Source organism: Phoca vitulina, unplaced genomic scaffold (genome assembly GCF_004348235.1).
Source record: "Phoca vitulina isolate PV1807 unplaced genomic scaffold, GSC_HSeal_1.0 scaffold3, whole genome shotgun sequence".
NCBI lineage: Eukaryota > Metazoa > Chordata > Mammalia > Carnivora > Phocidae > Phoca > Phoca vitulina.
The window spans coordinates 92,400,419-92,427,247 of NW_022589706.1; the positions used below are offsets into that span (position 1 = coordinate 92,400,419).

General features: G+C 38.8%; 1 protein-coding gene and 1 long non-coding RNA gene across 3 annotated transcripts in view; one reads left to right on the plus strand and one right to left on the minus strand.

Moving 5' to 3' along the window:
* The first annotated feature begins 6,605 nt into the window (after positions 1 to 6,605).
* Positions 6,606 to 26,829, plus strand: part of NDST3 (N-deacetylase and N-sulfotransferase 3) — a 170,410-nt gene continuing 150,186 nt past the window's right edge. The window contains exons 1-2 of one of the 2 annotated variants that reach the window (XM_032401088.1): positions 6,606 to 6,694; positions 19,606 to 20,747. In XM_032401088.1, coding sequence (XP_032256979.1) covers positions 19,725 to 20,747 — 1,023 coding nt within the window. In that variant the 5' untranslated portion in view covers positions 6,606 to 6,694; positions 19,606 to 19,724. Of the gene's footprint in view, positions 6,695 to 7,281; positions 7,368 to 19,605; positions 20,748 to 26,829 lie in introns of those variants that run through there. The other variant, XM_032401086.1, reaches the window with a different exon arrangement.
* LOC116630249 overlaps positions 7,361 to 26,829 on the minus strand; it is a 192,677-nt gene continuing 173,208 nt past the window's right edge. Inside the window, exon 3 of the long non-coding RNA XR_004298898.1 lies at positions 7,361 to 9,967. This is a non-coding gene — a long non-coding RNA (uncharacterized LOC116630249). The remainder of the gene's footprint in view (positions 9,968 to 26,829) is intronic.

The window sequence follows — 26,829 nt, forward strand, 5'->3', positions numbered from 1 at the left end:
TTGTTTTGTTTTTTTCTGGAGAACTGAAGAAAGAAATTGGGTCAAGTGTCATGAGTCACTAAAAATTAGTCCCATAGGTAAGTTTCTCTGACCCTTTAGTAAACTCCCTCACTCCTCCCCAGACTAGGTCAGTTTGTTTGATATTCACTCACATTACCCAGTATGTTTCGTTGCGGACTTACAGTAGTGACAATTATAAGTAATGTAATTAAATTGTGAAATAATAGCTGTGTAATAATAATGTGAAAATCAGGAGGTCAGGGTTTAGCTCACTACTATATTTCTGCAGCACATTATATACATGCGCATAGATACCCTATACATATTTGTTGATGGTCTAAGCATAACTAATGCATCGGGAAAGCATCACAATATATTGAAATGAGCATGAGTTTTGGAATTAAATTTCTACCTACCATCATTTTTTTTCTCTCTCCTCCTCACCCTACACCCAACCTACTTCAAAGGTCACCCACCATCAGTGGATAGACTTTGGAACATTACTTATACTTCCTAAGCCTGGTCTTCTACTTCTACACAATAATTGCTACACAATAATAATGATACTTTGTTGAGCTCTTACACAGATTACATGACACAGCATATACAAAGCCCCAAGGTGTGACAAGTGCTCATCATGTTTTCTGTTTCATTGGCATCTCTGTTGCTATTATTGTGCAGAGGTTCTATTATTACTATTTGTCAAAATGTAAGTTCTCAGGTAAAGGATTTGTAAAATAGACACAGATGGATACATATATAAAATGACCAAGTCTGACGTGAAGGAATGATAATATATAGTTTATTATTTGTAAAGTAACAAAATTAAATTGATATGGTTTTCCTGGCTTTGTTTGGTTTAAATTCTATCCTATACTGAAAAACAATAGCTTTCTATATGTGTTACAGTTAAGATTCTTAAGAGCCAGAAAACTGTTGCTCCTAGAGTAGTGAAGCTTGAATGAAAAATATTTGTTACCACCCCAAGCCCTTCAACCAAGTTAAAAAAAATTTTTTGCGTAAATACAAAGCCATCATGTTTTAAATGTACAATTTATATATAAAAGTACAGGCACAACTACTAATGGAATTTTTCAAAGGTTAATTCTTAAATACACTTTACATAAACTGCTTAAGAAAAATAATATTTTAAGATTTGGATTCATTTGTCCAAGCAATACTTATTTATCATTGCCAAAGGGCTGCACTGTATCCTACAGAGGAAAAATAAAACCATCACGAATCCCAACAATTAAATTGAGACTGGAGAAAAATACTTTGCACTTAATCAGTAGGTTCCTTTAACTTCACTCATCTCTGTGTTTTTCAAGTTTGATTTTAAGAAAACTGAATGACAGCATCTACTACCTTTTCTCTCAGAATGCCAAAGATGCTGAGCAACACTTAAATTTAATGCTAGGTGAGCAGAGTTTCCATTTTCATTTCTTCTATACTACTGAGGGCACTTGTTCATGTCTGAGGGAGAAAAACTGTATGCATAAATTTTCCCTTTACCAATTAAATTTTCATTTTTTATACTCACAGTTCTCTAATTCCAATGTTTGGTGGAGAAGTCAGTCAAAAAGCCTCAAGCCTAAGAATATTGGATTTGTCAATCCATAATGTACAGGGCATCTCAATTTTCTCTGCTATTTCTCTTTTCTCTAACAACTTCTCATATCACTATTTCAAAGACATACTTTCAGAGGAACAAAATAAAATTAATTCATACAATTCTTACTCCTTGAATATTTATTATTTTCTTCAATCTCTTGAAATCCAAGGATCAGATATAATGGAGAAACATCATACTAAGATGGAAGGGAATATATTCTGAGTTCTTAATGAAGCCTGTTTTCACACAACTTGAGAGCAGAATCACCCACTTTACTCTTACAATGAGTCTGTCTGGTACTACATGGCATGAGGCCAAACAATAAAATGATGTTTTAATGTTGCAAGTGAGTTCAAAGAAACACCTTAATGATGTTTGGTCCTGCCTGAATATTAAGAATAGCTTCGAAGACTCCAGAGCATGTTCTACAATCTGATGATTACTTGTATTTCCCCATTAAGATGGAACAAAACAAGTTATTTCAACAGTGTCTGCTAAACCTATAGATACGAATATGTTTACACTGCCAAACAGTCATCACCCTAGGCTTGTAATTAACTCTACAGACATTATGACTAGCACGTACGAACTTAACCTACTTGCACAAAGAGAAAAAACTATTTTTTGAGGACAAAGCATTTGAAATTAAACAGAATTGATAGAAAATAATGAGTAGAGGTACTCTTCGGCTCAGGAATAAAAACATTTAATGACAGAATAAAATAAAATAATTTCCTTTTTCAGAGGCAGTGTAAAACATTACCTACTAGACTGAGAAAATAATTTGTTTCTCCTCCTTAGTGTATTTTAAATGACCACTGTTGTGAGACCCTCTACCTGGGGCAGTGGAAAACACAAAATGAACCAGTGAGGGAGGCAGCCCTCAAGGAGGTAAGATTGTAGCAGCCATTTGCCTGTTTCCAAATTTTGCTACCATTTACTTTAAAAAAAATTTTTTTATTTGATAGTTTACTTAATTGATTGTATGGAGAACCAATTAAAATACTGACTTTATTGTATATTTATTATGATTAACATAAAAACAGATACTGTTTTTGAAAACCAAATAATTTATATAATAATAAATTTTCAGGGGTGCCCGGGTGGCTCAGTCAGTTAAGCATCCGACTCCTGACTTCAGCTCAGGTCATGATCTCAGGGTCCTGGGATCAAACCCCACATCGGGCTCTATGCTCACTGGGGAGTCTGCTTGAGGATTCTCTCTTTCCCCCTGTCCCTCTGCCCCTCTCCCCCACTTGTACTCTCTCTCTCTAAAGTAAATAAATCTTTAATAATTATAATAATAATAAATGTTCATTCTTACAGACCACATAAAGACAATCTGTGTTCTCAATAATGTTCTAAACCTGGGGGTCATAAAGTGTGCTCTCAGGTAAGTAGCATGTGCATCACCCTCGAACTTGTTAAAAATGCAAATTCTCAGGCCCCACCCACCTCTACTAAATCAGAACCTCTGAGAATGGGGCCTAGCAACCAGTGGTTTAGTAAGCCCTCCAGAGGATACTGATGCACACCGAAGTATGAGAACCACAGCTCTAACCTAGTCTATGGTGTTTTATAAAATGAAATCTTCATACCACTAATTCAACCTTATATACTTTTCACAGGCAATGTTTGCAAGGAGACTTGGAAGCAGGTAAAATTGATCTTTCTGTGGCTTCCAAGAAGCCCGATACCTGATTCCACTTTGCTGCCTCCTAACCAATCATTTTGCTGAGATTTCTGATTTTGATCTATTTTCACTTTAACATCTCTTAAGACAATAGAACTGGGGTATGCTTCCTTGAGCTGAATTAGCAGTTCCCAGCTAGAAACATGTTTTCTTTGAAATCTTCACTCTATTACCTTCAGCTTAACAGTGTCACTAATTACTACAACTATAAATCCAAGCTGAATATTTTTCAAGAAAAGTAATATACTTACTAGCTATTTCAGGCCAGGAGTACTGATGTGTTTTTTATAAACACCTGCATTTTTAAGAACTAGTTAGAATAATATACTGCTTTAATTTAGGCACTGAAAAATAGAAAACAACTCTGCAAATACAAATGACTTTTCCTAAAATTCTTTTATAACCATCACCCTCCACACAGAAGCCTTTAGATGAAGGCCAAAGATCTATCAAAATATACAAATAATTTGTAACCTATTAAAAACTGTTAAATCTCTACATCACTGTGATTCAAAGCCTTATTTCAGAGTCACTAAATACAATAATTATTTCAATTTACAAAAGTGCATAGATTTGTTCTTTTTCTCTTCTTCTTAATGGTTTCTTTAGATATTTAATTTACAGACTCTCCCTTTTGCATTTGAAGCTGTGCGTCTGACAAGAATATTTCATATTGTCTCAAGGCTTCTCAGAGGTTGCCAGAAGCCTGAACTTCCATTTTTTGAGGTCCCCAGTATGTATGTAAATAGTAGTAATAGATAGGCTAAAGGTGGTTACAAAAACTGGGGTATATCCTTAAAGTATAGACTAGCACATTTGTCACATTAAAAAATACCATATCAGCTCATCTGGACATGATTTAACTTGAGATGCTTCACAAATGTGAGGGCCCTGGACCAGACAGTTACCTTCACCTCTGCCTCACCTGCTGTCACAGGTTCTTGGCTGTTTATAACTCGCGTTACACTAAATTGGAATACCAATCTGGAGGAAAAAATTGTTCCCTGGCCTTAATGTTCCTGGGTTAGAAAAAGAAGATAGGAAGGAAAGGCTAGAGGGGGCAATGGTGGACAAGCTATCTGTCCCGTCCTTACCTATCTGCTGGGCAAGTAAAGAGAAAGGGATTATAGGGGGCCTATCGATCTGCTACTACACTGGCCTAAATTTCCCATGTGCCCAGATGGGAATTTCTGAAAGAGAGCTATGTGATTTAACTATCTCATAGGGAAAGATGGCATAACCCTAAAGTATCTGTACTTTCAGATGGATGGCTGGAAGTAGCAGTCACCCAGGAAGGTAGCAGTTCTTCCCAAAGCATCAGGAAACTCGATTGTGCCTCTGTCACATCTAGCTAAAGAAAATGCCAAAACATAGTCATAAAAATACTAAGGATCTTATTCTGTAAGAGGTTTTCTATTTTGTTTTTGTTTTTGTACAGGGAAAATAGAGGAAGAAAGAAGTGAATGCCATTTCTGAGCTTAACTACAGATCCTGAAACATTCAGAATGTATGGATTCATTAATCTTTTTTTTTTTTTTTGATGATTGAAATGATGAATGTATGATATGGATGACATATCATATGGATAACAGAGCAGGCTCTCTTGAAAGGAGTGTAAAAAAATAAATCGAGGTTCCTAAAATTCCTGAAAGGAAAAGGGAGGCGCACCAATTAAAAAAAATAATAAACCAATCTAGTACATGTCACTTGGTCGAAGAATTTTACCATCTTGACATTTTTGTAGGCTTCCAGAAGGAGTAATAGATTCAGACACTTCTGTAACCTCTCTATCATGTAGATCAAGAAGGATATACAACTTTCCCAGCTTTTTGAAATTCCAAACTAACTCTTTCAGGGCATTGGGATCTAATCAAAGGTCTTGCTCTACAATATCCAAATGCCCTCATAAAGTTAATAAATGGCCAAAATGTTTAATTCCTGTATCATTTATTTGGGTCTTTCAATTCTGATGGACAAAAATTTCAACTCAAGATGCTTCAAAGCAAAATACTGATTCATATTTGAAAACTGAAAAACAAGGTAAGATCTTGTTTCAGCCACAGCTGGATTCCGAACTCAAACATCCCCATCTGGGTTTAACTTTTCTCCAACTCCCAGGCATGCCTCCCTGAATATTAGCTTCATTCTCAAACTTCATATGCTGACACAAGAATTTCCAAGCTCACACATCATTCTGCAAAGTCCCATAGAAGAGAGTCCACTTCCGTAAGTGCGGGTGGGAGGGGGTGGCCAAAGAGTCCTAGAACGGTGCCTTTTTGTCTCTGATTGGCCAGGCTTGGTGACATACTTCTCTGTAAACTAATCCCAGCCACCAGAAGGACACAACACCTCCAGTGGTGAGACCTGAGTCTTGGGTCACCCAGTGAGAGTAGCTGTTGACCTGAAGCAAATGGGCTAAAGGGTGAGGCAGTGTGGTTGGAGCCTCCAAAATAAACAGGCGTACTGCTCCATAAACAGGTGTGAGTAGCTGGGACAAAAGACCACAGATGCCACTACAAGTTATCGTTAGAAGACCCCACCTCCCCCACGTACTAAACTCTCACATATGCTATGTTAGTGGATGAAAATAAGATTTAAAAAAATCATTCGATTGAGGCTCCTAATCAAATAAAGTTTCGAAGGAGTGCAACCTCACACCTTGTATCCAAAATGTCGCCTCAACTGCTGGTCTTCCGCTTGTCTTCAGGAACACATGGCCTTGCAGAAAGCTGGCAAACAGAGGCAACTCTGGTTTACAAGTCGCCCGCCACACGCTGCCAGGTCCAGGTCGTGTCACCACCAGCAGGAGCAAGACCAGAGCGGACGATGCACCCACTTCCTAGGCGGCGCGACCAGTCTCATCCTTGGCGGCCTCCACCCTCTCCCAGCAGCGGCCGTCGGAACGCGCCGGCCGGACGCGACGCCCGGGGTCACCACGCCGAAGCCCGGGCTGGCGCGAGCCAGGCGGATGGACGCGCCTCCAGCCGCCGGCTCCCGCCCCCGTCCCCACCCCTTCCCCGGCGGGCGCGCGCGCGGGCCTGGAGCGGGGAGGCGGCGGGAGGGCGGCGGCGGCGGCGCGGCCGGGCGGGTCCCGGGGACGCTGTGCGCGTCGGAGCGAGCGCACGAGTCCCCGGCGCGCCCGCCGCGCTCGCCCCGCAGCCGCTGGCAGCCCTGCGCCGCCCGCGCTCCGGACCAGCCCCAGTCGCTCACCGGCGGTGTCCGCGGGGTCCCCGGGCGGGCGAGGGAAGGGCCGTCCGCGTCGCCCCCGCCCGGCTCCCGGCACCGAGTCCCCTCCAAACGCCGCCCGGACCGCGGGGCTGCCCCCGGGGAGTCGCTGAGGCCGAGCACCCCGGGAAGGAGGATCCCGCGGACGGCTGCAGCCCGAGGTAATCACCGTGGATGACGGACGGGGCCGGTCCTCGCCCAGGAACCCGACCCCGGCGACTCGGAATGCGGACTCCAGAGGTGGCACTCTCGATCAGGACAAGTTTCTCGGGGCTTTGAAGGGGTCCTGAAACTGTCACTAGTTATTATTTAATTAGCCTTTCCTCTTATGTTTTAAATAAGTTTATTTAGACAATGAAAAAAAAAATAGCCTCCCGGATGACTGTAGGTTTATAAATATAATCCCGAAACTTTTGCATGGTGTGGTTATTTGCTTATGCATATTTATTAACCTGTTAACTCTGCATCTCGTCAGAAAATTGACATTTAAAATATTCTTTTAGGAACATTACAAGTTCGCTGTTGCGTTCAGGCATCGTGTTATTTATCAGCTTAGTTAGCATCTGTCTTCCCGAAGTGGTACCAAAGCCTGTCCCTTGGCGACGGGTCTTGCATGTGACACTCTTGCCCTCTAGTGCCTCACCAGCTTGGTAGCAGTTTGATGGCTAATATTAATAAGATGTTACATAACACAAGGGTACTGGGCCATAACTGGAAATGCTACCACTTGTGAAGCCAAAAAGCCTAAGCCGGTGGTAGTGGATGCTGCTGTTTCAGTTTCTTTTCTGTTGAAACTTTGTGAAGCATTGTCGGCGCTTTCAACTTTAATTCCAGGTAAGTGCATCTGTTTATTTACACTATCCATTAATGCTCACTCATAAATGTAAGAAGGGCTTCTAGTAAGAGATAGCAACTTTGTTTTCAATTAATCTAAAAATTTCAGGATTGAACAAGTGCCTCATTTGATTCTTGTAGAAGAAATAGAGCATTTTAATTAAATTAAGTGAGACACAGAAATATCATTCTCGGGTAATTTTAAAGCTTCTCTTCAGTAACATTGAAGTATTAAGGAGATGATCCCTTATAACTGCTTAAGATCTCCACCAACAAGTTGTAATTATTCTGCAGCAGATTTGTTAAACAGAACACATGTGTATTGCTTGATGGACTAGAAATATGTAAGCAACATTAGAGATTTAAACTATAACTACCTGTCTATCTATACAGTAATGATCCTCAACAAATCTTTCTATTTGATGCAATTCATTTCATAAACACTGTTTAAAATTGCACAGTTAATAAAATTACATGCAACTGGAAAGAAAGAATCAGGCTATGTATTGAATATAGAAGCTTTAAAAGAAAATACATGTATCTTCCATTTAATATGTCTACTTTTTTTTCCTCAAAAGAACCAAGTGAACATTGTTTAAAAGGTTTACCTAGATTATCTTCCAACTAGTTCTTCTAATATCTGGAAACTATTTAAGCTTCAAACTCATTTAAAGTTGAAATTTAATTTATATTCTTTATAAACACATTGAAGTACAGCAACATATATAATCTGGGAAGAGTTTTAAGGAAATCACTCCTAAGTAATATAAACAGCTACATCTTCATATTAGATTAAAATAGAAATCAAATATTCAGATACATGTGAAACTGATCTCCAACCCACTTTTTCTTTGTCCTTAGAAAATATCATATGATCAACTATTGAACAATGCTATTCACCACAGAGCAGAATGATATGGAGGAGAAACTCTCAAACATCTGATAGTCAGCTGAAGGGCATTTTTCCCTTTTTCTTCAACTATACCTTCCTATTAATACTGTATTTGAGAAGGAGATTTCAAAAATAAATTTGAAAGAGACTCTTGAAAAATAGTACTGAACGTATCTAGAGGTTTGCCCTAACAGAAGCTCTTTCTTTCTTTCTCCAGTTAACACAGTATCTACCATCTCTCATATTTTTATTGTTTTTCTTTATGGTCCTAATGGTAAAACAGAAGGCTTCTCTCTTTGTATAAGTAAATATTACTATTAAACTGGTCACATGAGTTAATTTCTTCATAGTTTTTAGAATGAAAGATTCTTAGGTTACTAAAATGTTTTAGATAAAACTTTTATCTCTTTCTAGAGAGATTTGTTATAGTTTAGTTGAGTTGAGTTATGGTATACCTTCTCTTTCAGTACATTTTCTTGAGGAAAGTATTATTTCTGAAGATTACAGCAAGTATTAGAGTAATTTGTGGTATAACTGAAAAAATGTTGAAAAAAAAAATAGAGTAGAAGAGATAACCAGGCATTGAGTTTCATTTTTCTGGACCATATAGAATATATATTAACACATATTCAGTTCAATACTGAAGAAATTATTATAAGCTAAAATCTAAATATTCAGTGGTCAACTTGCTGTTCAGAATTTTAAAACCATAAAGAAATTACAATTTTTTCTTTCAATTCAGGGAATCTTGTATGACTTCCTTGAAACCTGATTGAGTCTCAATTGTTGTTTAGTAATTAGTGCCAATTTTTAAACTTAAATATGTATTTGTTGAGGTATAAAATATATTCAAAGAAAACTATATTTAAATACTTTGTGATTTGTATGCACTATAAAAACAGAGAAATAGAATTGGTGATAAAAACACTATTCTCAACTAAATGAATGTCTTGGATTTATAATTGCTTAACAGTTTAGACGATAGGGAAAAACCATGGAAGTTTGCTTTTCCTGAGGTGTGGCTATTGAAGATAAGCATTCACACTGACATGCATGAACTCTAAACACCTGTCCAGGTTAGAGGATGCTGCCAGACCACAAAAGTAACAGCTTACATTATAATGATAATTAGTCTGAACAATGCTCAAAATTGTTTTATAACTGAATTTTTTTCTTAGAGTACCCAATAATTTGTTGTGGAAAACCAAATGGGTTTTTTGTGTTTGTTTTTAATAAAAACTGTCCTTAGGTTCTGGGATATCACAGTGAACTTCATGTTACTCTAAACATTCTTCATCAATTTTCTGTAAGTTGTATAACTAGAGAAAAATTCAGGCTTTTCTACAATTAATGTGTATAACAAATTATCTCACAAAAACTCCTACAAGTTACTGAGGGCTATAACTCTTGATTACTATTACCAAACATGAGCTTAAAAATCAAGTGTTAAAGTCCCATACTAAATGTTTTAGCATCTCAATGATGGGTTATCCATTTTACATACACTTCATTTTTAATTCTTTTCTTTGGTTACGATGTTTGAGAATAACATGAAGCTAGATATGAATTCTAGGCCTGGTTCTGCCATGAGAGATGTACTTTTGGACAACTCCCTTGCTAGCTCTGGGCTTTGGTCCCTTACCTGGAAAATGACGATCTCAGAGATCCTTTTCTATCTTCCTTGTTGTTCAACACTGTAGAAATTGGTCTGAAAGATAGGACAAATAGACATGAAAAAAATTAAATAATAATGCAAGACTTGTTGATTAGTACTGTTGTCTAGATATTTAGTAATAGATACGAAAGTTTTTTAAAACAACAGTTGACCGTCATAGAATGGTTACTTTGTCCAGGCACTGTTCTAAGCACTAATATATTAATTTTTAGCTCAACGTAATCTTCAAAAAGATTATCTGAGGTAGATGCTCTAATTATTTCCTTTTCACAAATGAGGAAATTGAGGCACTAAGAGGTTACTTACCTTTCTAAGATCATATACCTGCAAGTGGTAAAGATGGGATTCAGTTTGAGTCTGGTTCCAATGCACATGCCCTGAACCACCAGATTACATTGTCTCTCTATAGGTTTTCAAGCATTTGTGCTTGATATGCCTCTTGATATAATAGAGGCAATTCATGTACCACTGTAGTCATTTCCACTTCTACCCTTATGTACTCCTACATATGAAATGATCATTTATTCATTCAAGAGATATTTACTCAGCACCTATTGTTGTGTCAGGCTTAAACCAGTGCCCAAGACCATTACATGTGGTGCCTTCCCTAAGGAAGTATATATAGTCCAGTTTAGGTGATTTCTTTCCTCTCCCATGATAGCCCAATTGGGTTGAGTGTCACTTGCTCAAAAAGATGCCTAAGGTAACAGAGGAAGAATTTGTCTGACTTCTTTGTTGATGCATCCATAGGATAGAGATTAATAGAGCAAGACCTCAGACTTCCTAGGACTCCCTATCGTATTTCTTCATTGCTCCTCTCTGCTCTTTTTCCATTATCCTCTCTGCAGATCGGCTGCCTCTGCTTCTCTGGTTCATATAACCTTCCCTAAAACATAGCCAAAAATTTATCTGTGACTTTACATCGTATGGTCTAGGCAAACAAGGAGAGATTAGGTTAATACTTTTGTTCCCATGACTCTGAAGAAGAATAAAAACGACAAAGGTTATATTAGATCCTGAAAGCTTCATTGGCAGTAGTCGTAATGCCCTGCTATTAGGCATACAGTGATGTATACATTGTAGCTCAATTTAAGGGGATTTGGGAGACATTTTCTCCTTTAAGTCATACAGGCAGAACAAACAGCAAGCAGTAGTGGGGTAGTTTTCTCGTCTTGCCTCACTGGCTGGCATAACACTGAGAGAAGTGAAAAAAAAAAAAAAAAAGATTGTTTCCTTGATAATTTCTAAATACAAAGAAGGAGGGAAAGTTGCAATAGAAAGGCATTTTTCCATTTAATATATCAAACAAAGCCAGTGCCCCCAAGTGCAGCTATTTGCCCATCCATCCCAAAGAAAAACCACAGTTCCAGGGGCAGAGTGTATTCTTGGTCTTACTCCACACAAATCAGCATCTGACTTGCCTACCACAGCAGGGTTCAATTAACATGACACAGTTTCACACATTTCTTCCCAGAGAAGAGCATGTTCTTTGTCAATTTTTAATACTACTAAATTACTTTTAGCAAATTCATGTAATGTATTTGAAGCCTCCCAATGCATTTTTCAACACTATAAAATACAGTTAATTTTGTGAAAGGGGAATGTTGTCAAGATCTTTTAAATATCTTTCATTTATGTTAGAACCTGAAGTTCTTTAGTTATTAATACTCATTTTCCAGATGGCAATCTTTTTTTTCAACATTTCTTGTACTGCCAACTTCAACGTGATTCTATTGCATTTAGAAATTGATTTTTACTTGAGGATGATGGCGGGTGGAAGATAGTGGGAAAGATAGGTTCCAGTGACAAGTAGATGCTTCCCCTTGCAGAGATCACAATACTTTGCAAAATGTATGTTTGTATATATTCAGTTCTTTTCTATGTATACGGAATGGCTTAGGATTCCAAAATATAATTTCTCCCTCTGCCTTTTGTTAATGGTATATAATTAAATAATGGCTAATGCTTCCTTGGTGGAAAACAGATGTTTTCCTTTTTAAATACACATGCATTACAAAGCAACTCTAGCCATGCCAAATTCTGAAAAAATATCAGAATGGGAAAAATAGGTATTTGAGTAAGATTCAATGAAAGGTACCTTCTGGATGTGCCTGACTTATGGCTGTGGTCAAGGTGGTCACTGCCATTCACAGTGTTTATATTATCACCCTGACTATTTGAGGCCAATGTGACTTGTGGAGGTATCCATTCACGGAAGATGGTTGACTTAATCACTGCCCTAGTTTGTGAAGGCAGCTGCTAGTTGTAAAATTTAGTACAGGCTCTCTTTTCACTCATTTAACAAGTATTCAGCGGGATGTTCTTACTTCAAGCAATGGATTGGTATCTAGAAGATAGAGGTGAACAGGACAGGTACTTACAAATGCTTCCAATCTCTGGAGAAATATTACACAAAAAGCCACATGGCTAATTATACCTATGGAATGTGCTGCGGAGGTAAAGTAGGTGGTGATGTGAGAGTGTGTAAAGAGGGAGACCCGACAGATCTGGGGAATCGAGGCTTTTGTGAGGCAGGATCATTTATGCTTAGAGCCATAGGACTCAGAGGCTGAAGCCAGATGAAGACACAGGAGAAAACTTCCAGAGGAAGTTTGGAAGTCCTTCCAAAGAGGACAGCATGTGAGAAGACTCTGAGTCAGAGAAGAGGTGGTTGCTTTTGGGGAACTGAAAGAGGACCCCTTTACCTGGAATTTGGACGGGAGCACACCATTGAATCAGGCCTGAGATGTAAGAGTGGGAAGCGTTCCTCACAGTGTCTTGTAGGGCATGTATAGGAGTTTGCATTTTAATCAGTAAGTGAAATAAGGAGCCATTGATAAATTTTCTGCTGGGAAGAAACAATCCGATTTGCACTTTGATGCTGGACTGAGAAAAGTATAAAAGGAGCCCAGAGTGTTTATGAGGAGTCTAGATGTTGCAGTAGTTCAAGTGAGAGGGACGTTGCCTAGGAAAGAGCAGTATATTGAAGAGGTGAGGTGAGTTTTGGGAAATGGAAATGAGAGGACTTGGGTTTATTTAGATAAGCAGAGGTAAGCGGAAAAGAAGGTGTCAAGGATGAGCTACTACATGATCGTGGGAAGATGAAGATGGTTTTAGAGAGTAGATCACACAGTCCAATTTAGACAGGCTGAGTTCTCTTGTAACATGAATCCAGTGGAGCTAAACAGTGGCTGGCGTATAATAAGAATACAGTTTCTGTGAGTTGTTGTTGTTATTATATCAAGTTGATAGTTCAAATTTGCAATCCTAGAGCTCAGAGGAAGGAGGCTAAACTAACAAATGAACATTTGGAATTTATTGGAGCATAGATGGTAGCGAAAGCCAGTGAGTATGTGAGCTCATCTGGGGTAATGGGAAGGAATGAGAAGAAGCCCAAGGATGGACATGATGCTGGGTTATGCCTCTGATTGAGTCTCTTCCTCTGCTCTGACTTCAGCTTCCTGCATCAAAGGTGGACTTCCTGCCCTTCCCACAACTCTGCTTACACTGGAATGCTTGTAGCTGTCCCTTTAAAGTCCTTAGTGAATTTTTATTGGCCATCTTCAGGATATTTCCCATTTCCTATGTTAGTTATATTGTCATCATTATCATCATCATCATCATCATCATCATCATCATCACCATTCTCCTCCTCATCATCATCACAGGTAACGTTTGGTATATTCATTCTATGTGCCAGACACTTTCTAAGAGCTTTTTACAGTTTATCTCATAATCCTCATTAAAACCCTATTAAGAGGTACCACAAGTATCCCCATTTTCATATGTGGAAACTGCAGCATCTAAAGATAATAGCTACCCACTATCCATTTCCTACATGTTCCTAGCATGAAAAGTGTTGCAGTTGCTTTCTTGGGTGTATGGCATCTTCACTGCAGGCAGTCAAGTTCCAATTTCAGTCCAACCATTATAAGCTGTGGCATCCTGGGCAAGTTACTTAGCTTTTAAAGGGCCCAACACCACGTTGGCATGTAGTAAGTGTTCACTAATTTAGCTGTGTTGCTGTTGTTGTTACTCTACCTTCCCATATGATGTTATTTCCTTCAGTGTGCCTTATAGGAAATCCTGATACAGTGGTGATGTTTATAACCAGCCCAACTTTGCAACTTTCCTGTATCTACTCCGACTCTTCCAAAATGCCTGCCTAAATGATTTATTGATTTTCTAATTTAACTTACACTTCCTTGGTCATTCAGCATATTCCTCATCATAGGTCTCCAAATGCAAGCACAGCTGTCAGCTCCCTGCTTGTAGTAAAGACAGTCGTGTCCATGGAAACTCTCTGACATGGAGGCTAGTGTGCCTATTCTTTAGTCATTCAGAGAATTCTTCAGACCCTGCAAAAGTCTATAATTTTCAATGTATTTTTGTGAGAGCACTTCAAGAATACAATCATCGGGCACCTGGGTGGCTCAGTCAGTTGGGCATCTGCCTTCGGCTCAGACCATGATCCCAGGGTTCTGGGATCGAGCCCCGCATCAGGCTCCCTGCTCGGCTGGGAGCCTGCTTCTCCCTCTGCCTGCTGCTCCCCCTGCTTGTGCTCTCTCTCTCTCAAAATAAAGAAAATCTTAAAAAAAAAAAAAATACAATAATCACTATACTCAAGTGTTTGCCTGTTGCTCTTGTTAGCCTTTAAAAATGCTTTTATCCTGTTTCTTGTTTGAAAGATTACTGGGAATGACATAAACCCTATACCCTTGGAAATTTCAGTCTAACAAGAAAGAGAGACATTAAACAAATAATGTTGCTAATGACATTTAGTAAGAGTTGTGATAAAAGCCTGAAATAAAATGTAATTATAATTAGATTACATCATCTGAGGCTCTGGTCTAAAGGGGGAGGAGTAAATTGGTCAGAAAAGGCTTTCCTGAGGAATTGAATTTGTGTAGCATATCCAGATTTGCCTATGACCCATTAATTTCAAATGTTTCCTTGTCCTTTTTATTTGTCAACATCCAACTATTTTATAGAACATTGTGATTTTGCCATCTCCCTGTGCATCATTTAGTCACCTGTCTGAACCTTAGGTGAACATCATTAGCTCAAGCCAATTTCCACTCTAAGCTTGTGCGTTTCTAATACTGGCACTTTTCTTCTTCTAGTCCCCAAGCATAATTTATCAGTAATCATTTCCTTTTTGTTTTTCTCCTGTCTCTCTTAATTTTTATTCCCCCGATAACCACCTTAGTCTGGCCTCACACCACTCCCCACCTGGATTGTGCAGCAGCCCCTTAAGTGGGACTGTCCTGACTCCACCTCCTTCTTCACTCTGTACAATGTAGCATATACTCTCTCTGTTCATATGACTGCTGTTTGCCCATTCTAGATGCCACTGCTACACTAATCACCTGTAAATGTGATTTTTATTGTCTCTCTTCTGTTCAGATTCATCTAATGCTGTCTGTTTCCAAGTCCACACTTTGTGCTTCACAGTCACTTCCAAGGACATTCATTAATCTGCAGGACTCCTTGAATGAAATATTATTTCCATTTTCAACCCAACACATAGTATCATATTAGTTTAGTCTCACTCTCAGATAAACATATTGTAACCATATCATTTCTTCAGCCTTGCCAGGTATTTTAAGTCAGCTCTCCCCACAGCGTGGGGCTTGAACTCACAACCCCAAGATCAAGTCACATGCTCTCCCGACTGAGCCAGTCGGGCACCCCCCCTTGCCAGGTATTTTTGCCTAACATGTTCATCCCGCCCTCATATCCAAATCTTGCCCATCATGTCATGTCCCCCTGAAGCACCATGTCTCTTAGAAACTGCTTTCCTAAATTTCATTAATCTTTAATTAATCATTAATCTTGGTTTTGAAACTTGTAACAAATATAGTCTGTACAGCATGAACCACTACCTATTATGTATGGTGTTGGCTGTTGTTTCACAAGTCATTTCCCCCAACAGAGACCTTGCTTCTGCAGACAAGAATCACTCTTAATATTACCTCTGTGGTGTCCCTTGCACCTAATACAGCCCTAAGCCCAAACTGGGTGTTCAGCAAATACCTAATGACTGATGGCAGAATGATTATTTGGTGGGAATCTTTGGGTGGGTGAAGATTTAATATCTACCACAATGGCTTCTTTTATCCTATGTTAGGATGGCATGACTATATTTTCTTAGTATTAAGGAAAACAGAGATATTAAATCCAGCTAATGTATAGGTAATTGTAATCATATTAATAGTGATATATAACCTTAAAAATAAGTTATGACATTAGAAAAAAGTAGAAGTGTCAAATTAGCCTGTAAGGTTAATATGCCATTTTATTTGACTAATTCCACAAACAGTTATTGGGTGCTTACTCTGTGCCTGGGACTAGGGGCTCAGTGATAGAGGCCTTATCTCTACCCTCTTAGAGTGTTTTACAGTTGGATAAGAGAGACTGACAGACGGACAATAAACAAAGTTTTAATTACAATAGTGCCAAGAATTACAAAGAAGATATCATTTCTACAGTGGCCGTGTGTCACTGCTGGTCTTACCCTGTTTGGAAGGTCAGCTCCATCTGAGAAGGTTTCACAGGGGAACTGTGCGGAGGAGCTTAATTTTCCACACGTACCTGTCTTCCCAGTGATCCCCACCAGTGAAGGGCTCAGGAGAAGCTGCCCTAGTGGCATCCCACACGGAAGGAGGGACAGCACCAGTTCACTGCATTCTGAGATTTTCAGAGCCCACAGACATACAGAGAATGGGAAGTAGTTGGTGGTGGATGAGGTTGCAGTAGGAACAGTAACTTTTGAGACTCTATACCAGGGACCAAATTTGGCCACAGCAAAGTGTGCTGTCAAAAAAAGTTTAAAGAAAACTTAGAGAATCCTAATGTGTCCATTTAAATATCTTAGACCAAATCCTACCCTCAGAGACATAAGCTGGAATTCCCTTGGCTTCAGGAGGAAACTTGAAGAGTTCAATAGAAAAGAGAGGTCTTTCAGTATTTTATACCAGGTATTGGAGAAGGTAGCTTTAATAGGTTCCTAATATCCATCCTAAATAGTGAGAGCAAGTACTCCTCACCACTTTGCCTCATGACAGATAAGATTAGTATGAGTTACATGCCTTTCACTTCTGACAATAAGAACAAATGATGAAACACTGCTATCTGAAATGCAAAATGTGGTAATACATTTTGTATCCAGTCAAAAACACTTCACAGCTAAAACTGAAACACAGGCATAGAAAGATATGAGATTTTATATCCTGCTATTATGCTCCAGACTATTATATTATTCATAAACATGTACATAACTTTTAAAGTGCAACTACTTTTCAAAATGAAATAACTACAATTACAGTGGAAACTCTGCGTTGTCCTGGTAATTTTGATTTGCTTAAATTGCACCTACAACTAGGCTTGAATGTTTAAAAGAGTAGAATGTTATCCTTTATATTAGATTTATTATCAAGCATGCCAGGTCACTTGATGCCATTTTACTTGGCAGAGTGGTGGTGTACCACAGACCCCCCATGCCAGACCCAAGTTCTCTTCCTCCTTTCTTTGCAGTGTCCCTCAGACTTGCCCCTTCCCACATTCTCCCTGACCTCTGCTCACTAATGGTTTTTATGACTGGATTGTGAGAAATAAGCCTGCCTCAGCTTGCCAGCCTTGACTCTCAAACAATGCTCTAGGATATCCTTCACATTATTGGTTAGTTCATTTTCCTGAAAAATCTCACCCTTACCATGTTATTCCCCAAAGCAGAAAAGTAGAATGGCTCCCAATGGGTTTTCTCAACCGTGAACTTGTATGCTATCAAATCTCTCCATAATCTAAGGTACCCATACTTTGTACAATTTATTTTTGGGGGGACTTCATACCCTTGCCTTCCATTCTTCATCAGAGTGTTCCTTGCCCAATATTGTGCTCACCCCTTCCTCTATAAATTCCCTCCATCTCACATGCCTACTTACATTGCCCTCACCTTCAGGGCTCTGCCCAAATCCTACATCCCCCTGGAGTATTGCAGGCTTCCCTACTTGCCATGGTTGCTTCTCTCATCTCATTAGAGGCATTTGTCTCTACTCAACAACCATCTATTATTGTCATGCTAGTCATTGTCTCTACTTTATAATTTTGGACCCCTTAAGGAAATTCACTCTGTTGACCATTTATATTTTAAATAGAAAGATAGTTACCCCATAAATATTTGAATGAATGATATAGATGCCCTAAATATTTGAACGAATAATTATAATATACAATTTACAGGATAAATATCCTATTTATAAGAATCTTAGTCTGTAAATATCCTGCAGCTATACACCAGAATGTATTACTCATAAAGATAAACATATATTATTCAAAATATTGTTCATTCCTTATTTCATAGGTGAATATCACAGAATTTTAGAGCCAGAATGTTCTTGGTGATTATTTATTCTAACCTCATCATTTTACTTAAAAGGTACTGGAGCCGGGCGCCTGGGTGGCTCAGTTGGTTAGGCGACTGCCTTCGGCTCAGGTCATGATCCTGGAGTCCCGGGATCAAGTCCCGCATCGGGCTCCCTGCTCAGCGGGGAGTCTGCTTCTCCCTCTGACCCTCCCCCCTCTCATGCTCTCTCTATCTCATTCTCCCTCTCAAATAAATAAATAAAATCTTTAAAAAGAAAAAAAAAAGGTACTGGAGCCAGGGGCACCTGGGTGGCTCAGTCGTTAAGCGTCTGCCTTGGGCTCAGGTCATGATCCCAGGGTCCTGGGATCGAGCCCCGCATCGGGCTCCCTGCTCCGCGGGAAGCCTGCTTCTCCCTCTCCCACTCCCCCTGCTTGTGTTCCCTCTCTCACTGTGTCTCTCTCTCTCTGTCAAATAAATAAATAAAATCTTAAAAAAAAAAAAAAAAGGTACTGGGGCCAAAGTGACCCAGTTAATAAGAGGTAGAGGTTCAGTGAACCCTTTCAGCCTGCCTTGTGGACAATAACAAGACCTTCCTTAATTCTTTTATATTCCATATTTCCTTGAAAAGTGCCAGGACCATAAGACTCTAATAAACTTCTGCTCTAAGAAGCACTCAGGTTTCTTTCTTATTGTTTTTCAAAAGCTACTAAATTTTTCTAAGATTAGTAAGTCTTGAAAGGGATTTGAAACTATAGCATGACAAGGTGTTTCATGAAGCATTTTCATTGTTTTTTTTAAAAAAAACACTTTTATAGTACTTTTTTCATGTAATTACTGCGCTCTTTTCCAAACAGCAGAAACTAGTGTCTTAACTATAGCACCTAATGAAACATGTCCAACCTTTTATGAATGTTCAGTACATGTAGTTAAACACATATGCATTGTGTATGCATTACATGATAGGGCACTGCATGGCTCAGGGGACCTCTCTGTGGTCTTAGGTATATGATATCTACAGAGTTTGATGCAAAGCTCAGTGAATAAAAGGAAATTTCTGGTTAGCCCAATGTATTTTCTGTATGAAGGACGGAGAGCCTCTGTCATATGGAGCCCTTTTCCCGTTTCTTTCCCTCCCACATCCTCATCCAGACCTGGCAGGAGGAAAAAGAGGCTTCCTTACAGACCATACACCCGTTCATCTGCCTAACAGGTTGCTACTCATGTCGATCAGCAGGAAAAAACTTGCTCGTTTTAATGCCGCAGAATGAATGTTTGATACTCTGTTCTATTTTATTCTACTTTTCAGACTGTATTTTCTGTGAGTCCTGATCCAGTGCTACAAATGCGCTGCAATGGTGACATAAACTATTGACGGAGACTGGAAAAGTAGCTGAACACCATCTTTTCTCTTCTTCTTCTTTTTTTATGGTGCTTCAATTGGAACAGTCTGAGGGAAGTATATGCAACATGAGTTTTATCATGAAGCTTCACAGACACTTTCAAAGGACGGTTATTCTGCTCGCCACATTTTGTATGGTGAGCATTATTATTTCTGCATACTACCTGTACAGCGGCTACAAACAGGAAAATGAGCCCTCCGAGATGACGTCTGAAGTGGACTGTGCGGATTTCCAACACCTACCGTACAGGCTTATGGAAGTCAAGACAATGAAGCTTTCTGATGCCTCGAGGACAGACCCCACAGTCCTGGTGTTTGTGGAGAGCCAATACTCATCGCTTGGTCAAGACATAATTATGATTCTAGAATCCAGTAGGTTCCAGTATCACATTGAAATTGCTCCTGGAAAGGGGGATCTCCCAGCACTTATAGAAAAAACTAAAGGCAAATATATTCTCGTTATTTATGAGAATATATTAAAGTATATAAATATGGACTCTTGGAACCGAAGCCTTTTAGATAAATACTGTGTGGAATATGGTGTGGGTGTCATTGGATTCCACAAAACTAGCGAGAAGAGTCTACAGAGCTTTCAGTTGAAAGGTTTCCCTTTCTCCATATACGGAAACCTTGCAGTAAAAGATTGTTGTATTAATCCTCATTCTCCATTGCTTCATGTGACCAAATCTTCCAAGCTTGAAAAAGGTTCTTTACCTGGAACTGACTGGACAGTTTTCCAGATTAATCACTCAGCCTACCAACCAGTAATATTTGCCAAAGTAAAGACCCCAGAGAACCTTTCTCCTCCCATCTCTAAAGGTGCTTTTTATGCCACTGTCATACACGACTTGGGGCTTCATGATGGAATTCAAAGAGTTTTTTTTGGCAACAACTTGAACTTTTGGTTGCATAAGCTCATCTTCATAGACGCGGTTTCCTTCTTGTCAGGAAAGAGGCTGACGCTGTCCTTGGACAGGTACATTCTTGTGGATATTGATGATATTTTTGTGGGAAAGGAGGGAACAAGAATGAACACCAATGATGTTAAGGTAAGGCCCTTTTTATCTCAAAGTTTCAAAGTTTAGGTCATCTTCCAGTAGGTTTATCAACTGTCCCGGTTTGTCTGGGGCTAAGGGATTTCCTAGGACATGGGATCTTCATTTTATAAGAAAGTCTCAGGCAAACTGGGATGAGTTGGCTACTCTCAGCTATATTTGAGATATAGGGCTATATCTCTCTGAATCAAGAAAAATGAAGACTGCACTAAAGGATTGAGTGTGGCAGGATCCTGAAATGCTTTTCTATATGTATGTACAGCTACGGAGTAGAAACCATCTTGTTTAATTAACTTTCTAGAAACTATCTACCTTAGAAAACTATTACTAATCTAAGACTTTAGTTCATTTAAATATGAAATCAAAGTGAATTTGTTTTAATGAAAATAAATACTCCCACAAATTTTCAAGAATTAAAGATCTCATAAGTAGCAAGTTCAGATATTTTTGGAAGTCAAATGTGCAATTCATTTTCTCTTATATTTTTTTGGAACTCTTAAAATCAGCATTGCTAAATATGGAAAGCTATGAATATACAAGCATACTTATTCATACACAAACATAAGGATTTAAATTATGTTTCAGAATTCATTGAACACCTCTGGTACATATATGAAGCCCATCATGCTGCATTTAAATGGTATTAGATTTCTCATCGTATAAAACTGTTGCCCTTAAATAGAAAACAGTTATTTGAAGATCGTTGATTATTGTGAATTCATTGGGTTACATAAACAACTGGTTGTTTAATATTAATGAAATTTAAAATTAAAATGATCTACATTTATCTTACTTTCCCATTCAAAATACTATAGGATTCTATCTTTCTTATACTACAGATTGATTTCTCATAAAAGTGAAAGGAGAGATTTTGATACGTATTTTTTATTCTGTACAGCTTTGACCTTTTGGTAAAATACAAAGGACTAAATCAGATGGAAAAAAATCTTGAAAACTGCATTCTTTTCTATAAAGACTAAGCATCTGGCAAATAATAGTAATGTTCATCACACTAGTTAATGAGCTAAGAATACCAGAAGGACCATTAAATGTTATCATAAGAGAGTGTGAAAACTGGAAAGAAAAAAAAAAAAAAAAACCTCCATATTTTTCACAGTATTTTAGACTCCTCTTTTTAACTCAATAAAAATTAATTAACATAGAAGTTGTGCTTAAGTTTTCATTAAGTCTTATGAGATATACTGGAAAATTGTAGCTAAGTTAAAACCAAGTTGGTAGCTTAAACATTATGCACTTGCAAATTACAAACAGTATATAATTCTCTTCCAATTTTTTCATTTCAAAATATTATGATAAAACATGTTTTTAAGGTTTGATTTCTGAACTATAATTCTTTAAAACTGGCAAAACATGTTGTTATACCATTTAAAAATGTGCTAGATAAATCTAAGTTTTATATGCAAACCCTACTATATCCTCTAAAATTATACAAAATATAAAATGCCTTCAGTGCTCTTAAGGTTAAACCATTTTTAAGGCGTATAAAAAATTAAACACATTACAATTGAGCACATTTAATAAGAATTCAGCATATAAATTATTTAATGAATTGCTCATTTAGATGGGAATATATTTTCTAACCAATCCGAAGGCTTAAAAGAAAGTATATTTTGAATTATTTGGGCTTTTAAACTACTTCTACATTGTATCTGTGATTGTTTCTAAAACACTAATTCACTGTATGCAGTTGCCCTGAGAGTCTAAACATTTTCTTTCTCTCTTCCTTCCTCCGTCCCTCCCTCCCTCTCTCTCTCTCTGTCTCCCTTCCTCCCCTTCTTTCTCCCTTCCTCCCCTTCCTTCCTTTTTTCTTTTTCTTTCTTTCTTTCTTTCTTTCTTTCTTTCTTTCTTTCTTTCTTTCTTTTTTCTTTCTCTCTCTCTCTCTCTCTTTCTTTCTTTCTTTCCTTCTCTCATTCCGTAGCTAGTTATTAAGCATGTACTACATGTGAGGTATTTTTGGCAATATGTAGATAGAATCATAAGCCATAGCCTCATCCCTTTAGAAGAGAGGGTGGGGAAAAGTATAGTAACAGAAGCCCAGAAAGCACATAGTTGATGATTGTGCTGAGCATCTATCTACCTGCTCAGTAACTGCTTGGCCACATCACATTCCAGGCACAGAGGCAGGCACCAGGCATAAAAAGGTAAATAAAGCATGGCTCCTCTCTTACTGAGTTTACTGTCTTGGTGGGCGGTGCTGATAAATAGGTAGATCATTTGCTATGTGGTGAATGCAATAGTAAAGCTGTCTACATGGTTTTACATAAGTACTGCCTTGGGAAACACTGTACTGTGTGCTGTGTACCTGAAACTATTAAGTCCTATTAAGCAGGACAGATTTTGAAGGCAAGGCTAGAACAATAAGATGATTTCAGAGGCTAGAGCAGTGATAGTTCAGATAAAAGCAAATTTCTTGAAACTAGGAAATGATAAAGAATTGAGAAGGAAGGACCAATTTAAGAACTATCTTGGAGGTAAAATTGAACAGCTTACTAATTGGGTCAGTGGAGATGAAGGAGAATATAATCAAGGATAACATTAAGATGTTTGGCATAGGTGAATAATGGTTGATTATTCCAACAACAAAGAAAGAGGAGAGAGGGGCGCCTGGGTGGCCCAGTGGGTTAAGCGTGCAACTCTTAGTTTCGTCTCAGTTGGTGATCTCAGAGTCGTGAGATCGAGCCCCACGTCAGGTGCCCAAGCTCAGTGTGGAGTCTGCTTGAGATTCTCTCTCCCTCTTCCTCTGCCCCTCCCACTTATGCTCTCTCTCTCAAATAAATAAATAAATCTTTAAAAACAAAACAAACAAAAACCAGAGAACACTAGGATCATAGTGAAGGTAATTAGAGGCCATATTAAAAATGTTAAATTATTGAAGTGCATCTGAGACATACAGGTACAGATATTTTAACAGGTAGTTGGCTCACAAGAGAAGTCTGGATAGCAAGCATAGTTTTTAGAGTTACTATTCTGTCGAGGGAATGGTTCAAGGCATGAAAGTATGTGAGCTCAGCCAGGGACAGGGCTTATAGAATGCTAAGGGGAAAAGACTGAGTGTAGTATAGAATCTTGAGGAAAATCGTCTTTCAGAAAACAACTGGAGAGAGATGATCTCATTAATAAGAGTCAAAAAGAACAGGGTCAAAGACTAAGAAGTGATGCTGTTATACAGGAGACCCCCTTATCTGTGGTTTTGTTTTCCGTAGTTTCAGATACCAGCCGTCAACCATGGTCAGGAAGCAGATGATCGTCCTGACACACGGTCACGAGGTCAATAGTAGCCTAACACTCCTCTTTTTTTTTTTTTTAAGATTTTATTTATTTATTTGACAGAGAGAGACACAGCGAGAGAGGGAACACAAGCAGGGGGAGTGGGAGAGGGAGAGGCAGGCTTCCCGCTGAGCAGGGAGCCCGATGCGGGGCTCAACCCCAGCACCCTGGGACCGTGACCTGAGCTGAAGGCAGACGCTTAACGACTGAGCCACCCAGGCACCCGTAGCCTAACACTCTTGTCACAGCACCTCCGCCATTCCCCTCAGTTCATCTCGTCAGTAGGCATTTTGTCCTCTCTCATCATCACAAGGCTGAGTTCAGGACAATCAGATGTTCTGAGAGAGAGACCACATTCACATACCTTTTATTCCAGTATATCATTATAATGATTCTATTTTATTATTGTTGTTAACCTTTTCCTGTGCCTAATTTAGAAGTTAAATTTTATCACAGGGATGTATGTATACGAAAAAACATATGTAGGGTTTGGTACGATCTGCAAGCGCAGGCATCCACTGTTGGTTTTGGAACATTTCCCCTGTGAATAAGGGGGACTACTATATAAGCCTTGGGAATGAAGAATGTCAGGGAGGGTGTGATCTGCAGTATAAAATCCAGCAGCTGGGTCCGTGAAGGTAAGGACTCGAAGTCTCCTTTGGTAAAAGGTGAAGGTCATTGGAGACGCTTGCAAACTCCAGGGGAACGGGGCCAGAGGCATGCCTCGAGGCACAGACATAGCTGCAATAAGTTCAGGAGTAGATGAGAGAGTTAAGACATGAGGAGAAGAGTGTACGATACTCAATGGAAAAATTTTGATGTGAAGAATAGAAGAGAAATTAGCTGGAGGGCGAACAGGAGTTAGGGTGACCAACCATCCTGGTTTCCCTGGACTGAGAGCATTCAGTGCTAAAACTTAAAGTCCCAGGCAAACTGGAGCAATAAGTCTTCCTAACTAACTAGGGTTAGCTAACCTAGTTAGTAAGCTTACCTTATCTTTTTTCCTAGGAAGAGAGATTAAAGAGCCTGTGATCTAAGAGAAGGTCGTGGATGTGGTAATTAAAAGTACCTAATTAATAGAAATATTTTTAATCAAGTTCTTTTATTTAATTATTACCACTTATGAATAATATTATATTTTCCCTATTTAAAGTGTTAGGAAAATTGAAAAGATTGTGAGAAAATTGAAGGCAACATAGAATGTTTCCTGCAAAACTAGAAGGATGGTGCATATAGCACATAAATTTTAATTATACTAATCACTGCAAAAGTTTCATTTTTTTCCTTATGTGGAACAAAAAAAGTGTTTCCTTATTTAATTGGAAAATCAGAATTAGCAATGCAATATCAGTTTTTACTTATTTAACTGTTGAATAACACGAGCACTTTTTAAGGAGCCTCAAAGCGACTAAGAAGCTGACATGGCACAAAATATATGACTCTTCATGAGGAAGAAAAAAAATACAGACCTAAGGTGTTGTCCTTTTTAGCTGCAGAATTTATAAGCTACAAGCCATAGCCCTTAGAGAACCAAAGAACATACAGTTTAGACAATATGTTCTTCAAAAGTGTCAATACTAATTTCAGTCATATTGAAGTCAGAAAAAGGGGTGTGTGTGTGTGGACAAGACTTGTCTCAAATTCACCATGGACTAGTTTTGTGATATTCAAGTTCCTAGTGTTCTAGGACCTGTCCTCAGACTTCCCGAGACTAAGTGTACAGAGAGGGTTTTGGAGAGGGAAAGTGGTTTATGAATAGATGTTTCTGCCATTAAATCATTTTAAAGATATCACTGAAAGCACACCATGACCAAATGAATATTAACAATTCACATTCTCCCTTAGAAGAATGAATTCACTTCAGGCCTAAGATCCATTATATCTCTAGACTTAGACCATTTCCTGTAACATTTCACCCCTAAGACAATTGTGAAGTGGAAGAGGGAAGGGGGTCTTTCAAAGTTTTACGGAACTCTCTGCAGCTATACTCTCAACAAATAAAAGAGCTATGTATCACTCTCTTCCTCCTATGTTTCTCCCTCCTCCTTCTAAGACTGGCACACATTGTCTTTTTGCCAGGCTTTCTAACATCCATGAGGAAATGAGGAACCAGCCCAGCCATACATTATTAGCACACGAGAGGTGCCCACAGTGTGACTGGAGGTGAGCAACTCAGCAACCCCCTCCATCTCCACACTATCCCCAGTCTTTCCCACTAGTTTCTGACAGGTCACCGTTCCTTAATTTGGCTGTTGTATATTACCCCTTAAAAATATCTACATTTTAAAAGTGGCCTTAGGAGAGGGCAGTTCTTAAATCTTTAGTACAATGTCATCAGTGACTTTATCATTATTTTCCTCACTAACTAAAGATCCCAGAGTGCCTAGGGAAAAGAAAGAACTGAAAATAGAAGTAGGAAAAGCCACAAAGGTCTGAGAAGTAAGTGGTATCAGGCTCAAAAGACGGACCTGGCTGACTTCTCAGTCTAGCTAGGAGCCAACCCTGGGGCTGTAACTGGAGTGTAAAGGTGATCTCTACGCTGCCTGACTGCTCTCTCTCCTCAGAATACTCACTCCCCCAGCTACAGTAAAGCCAGAGGCTTCATAAAATCATTGAAAAAGAACTTAACATACCAAATGTCTAGGGGGGGGAAGGTACCTGCAATCAATTATTCTGTCACAAGCAAAAATAGAAAGGAAACAAAAATTTCTCCAGAGAGTTCACTATTTATAATGCGCTGAGTGTGGCAAACCTACACAGCACCAACCCCCCCCACTCTTATATTTCT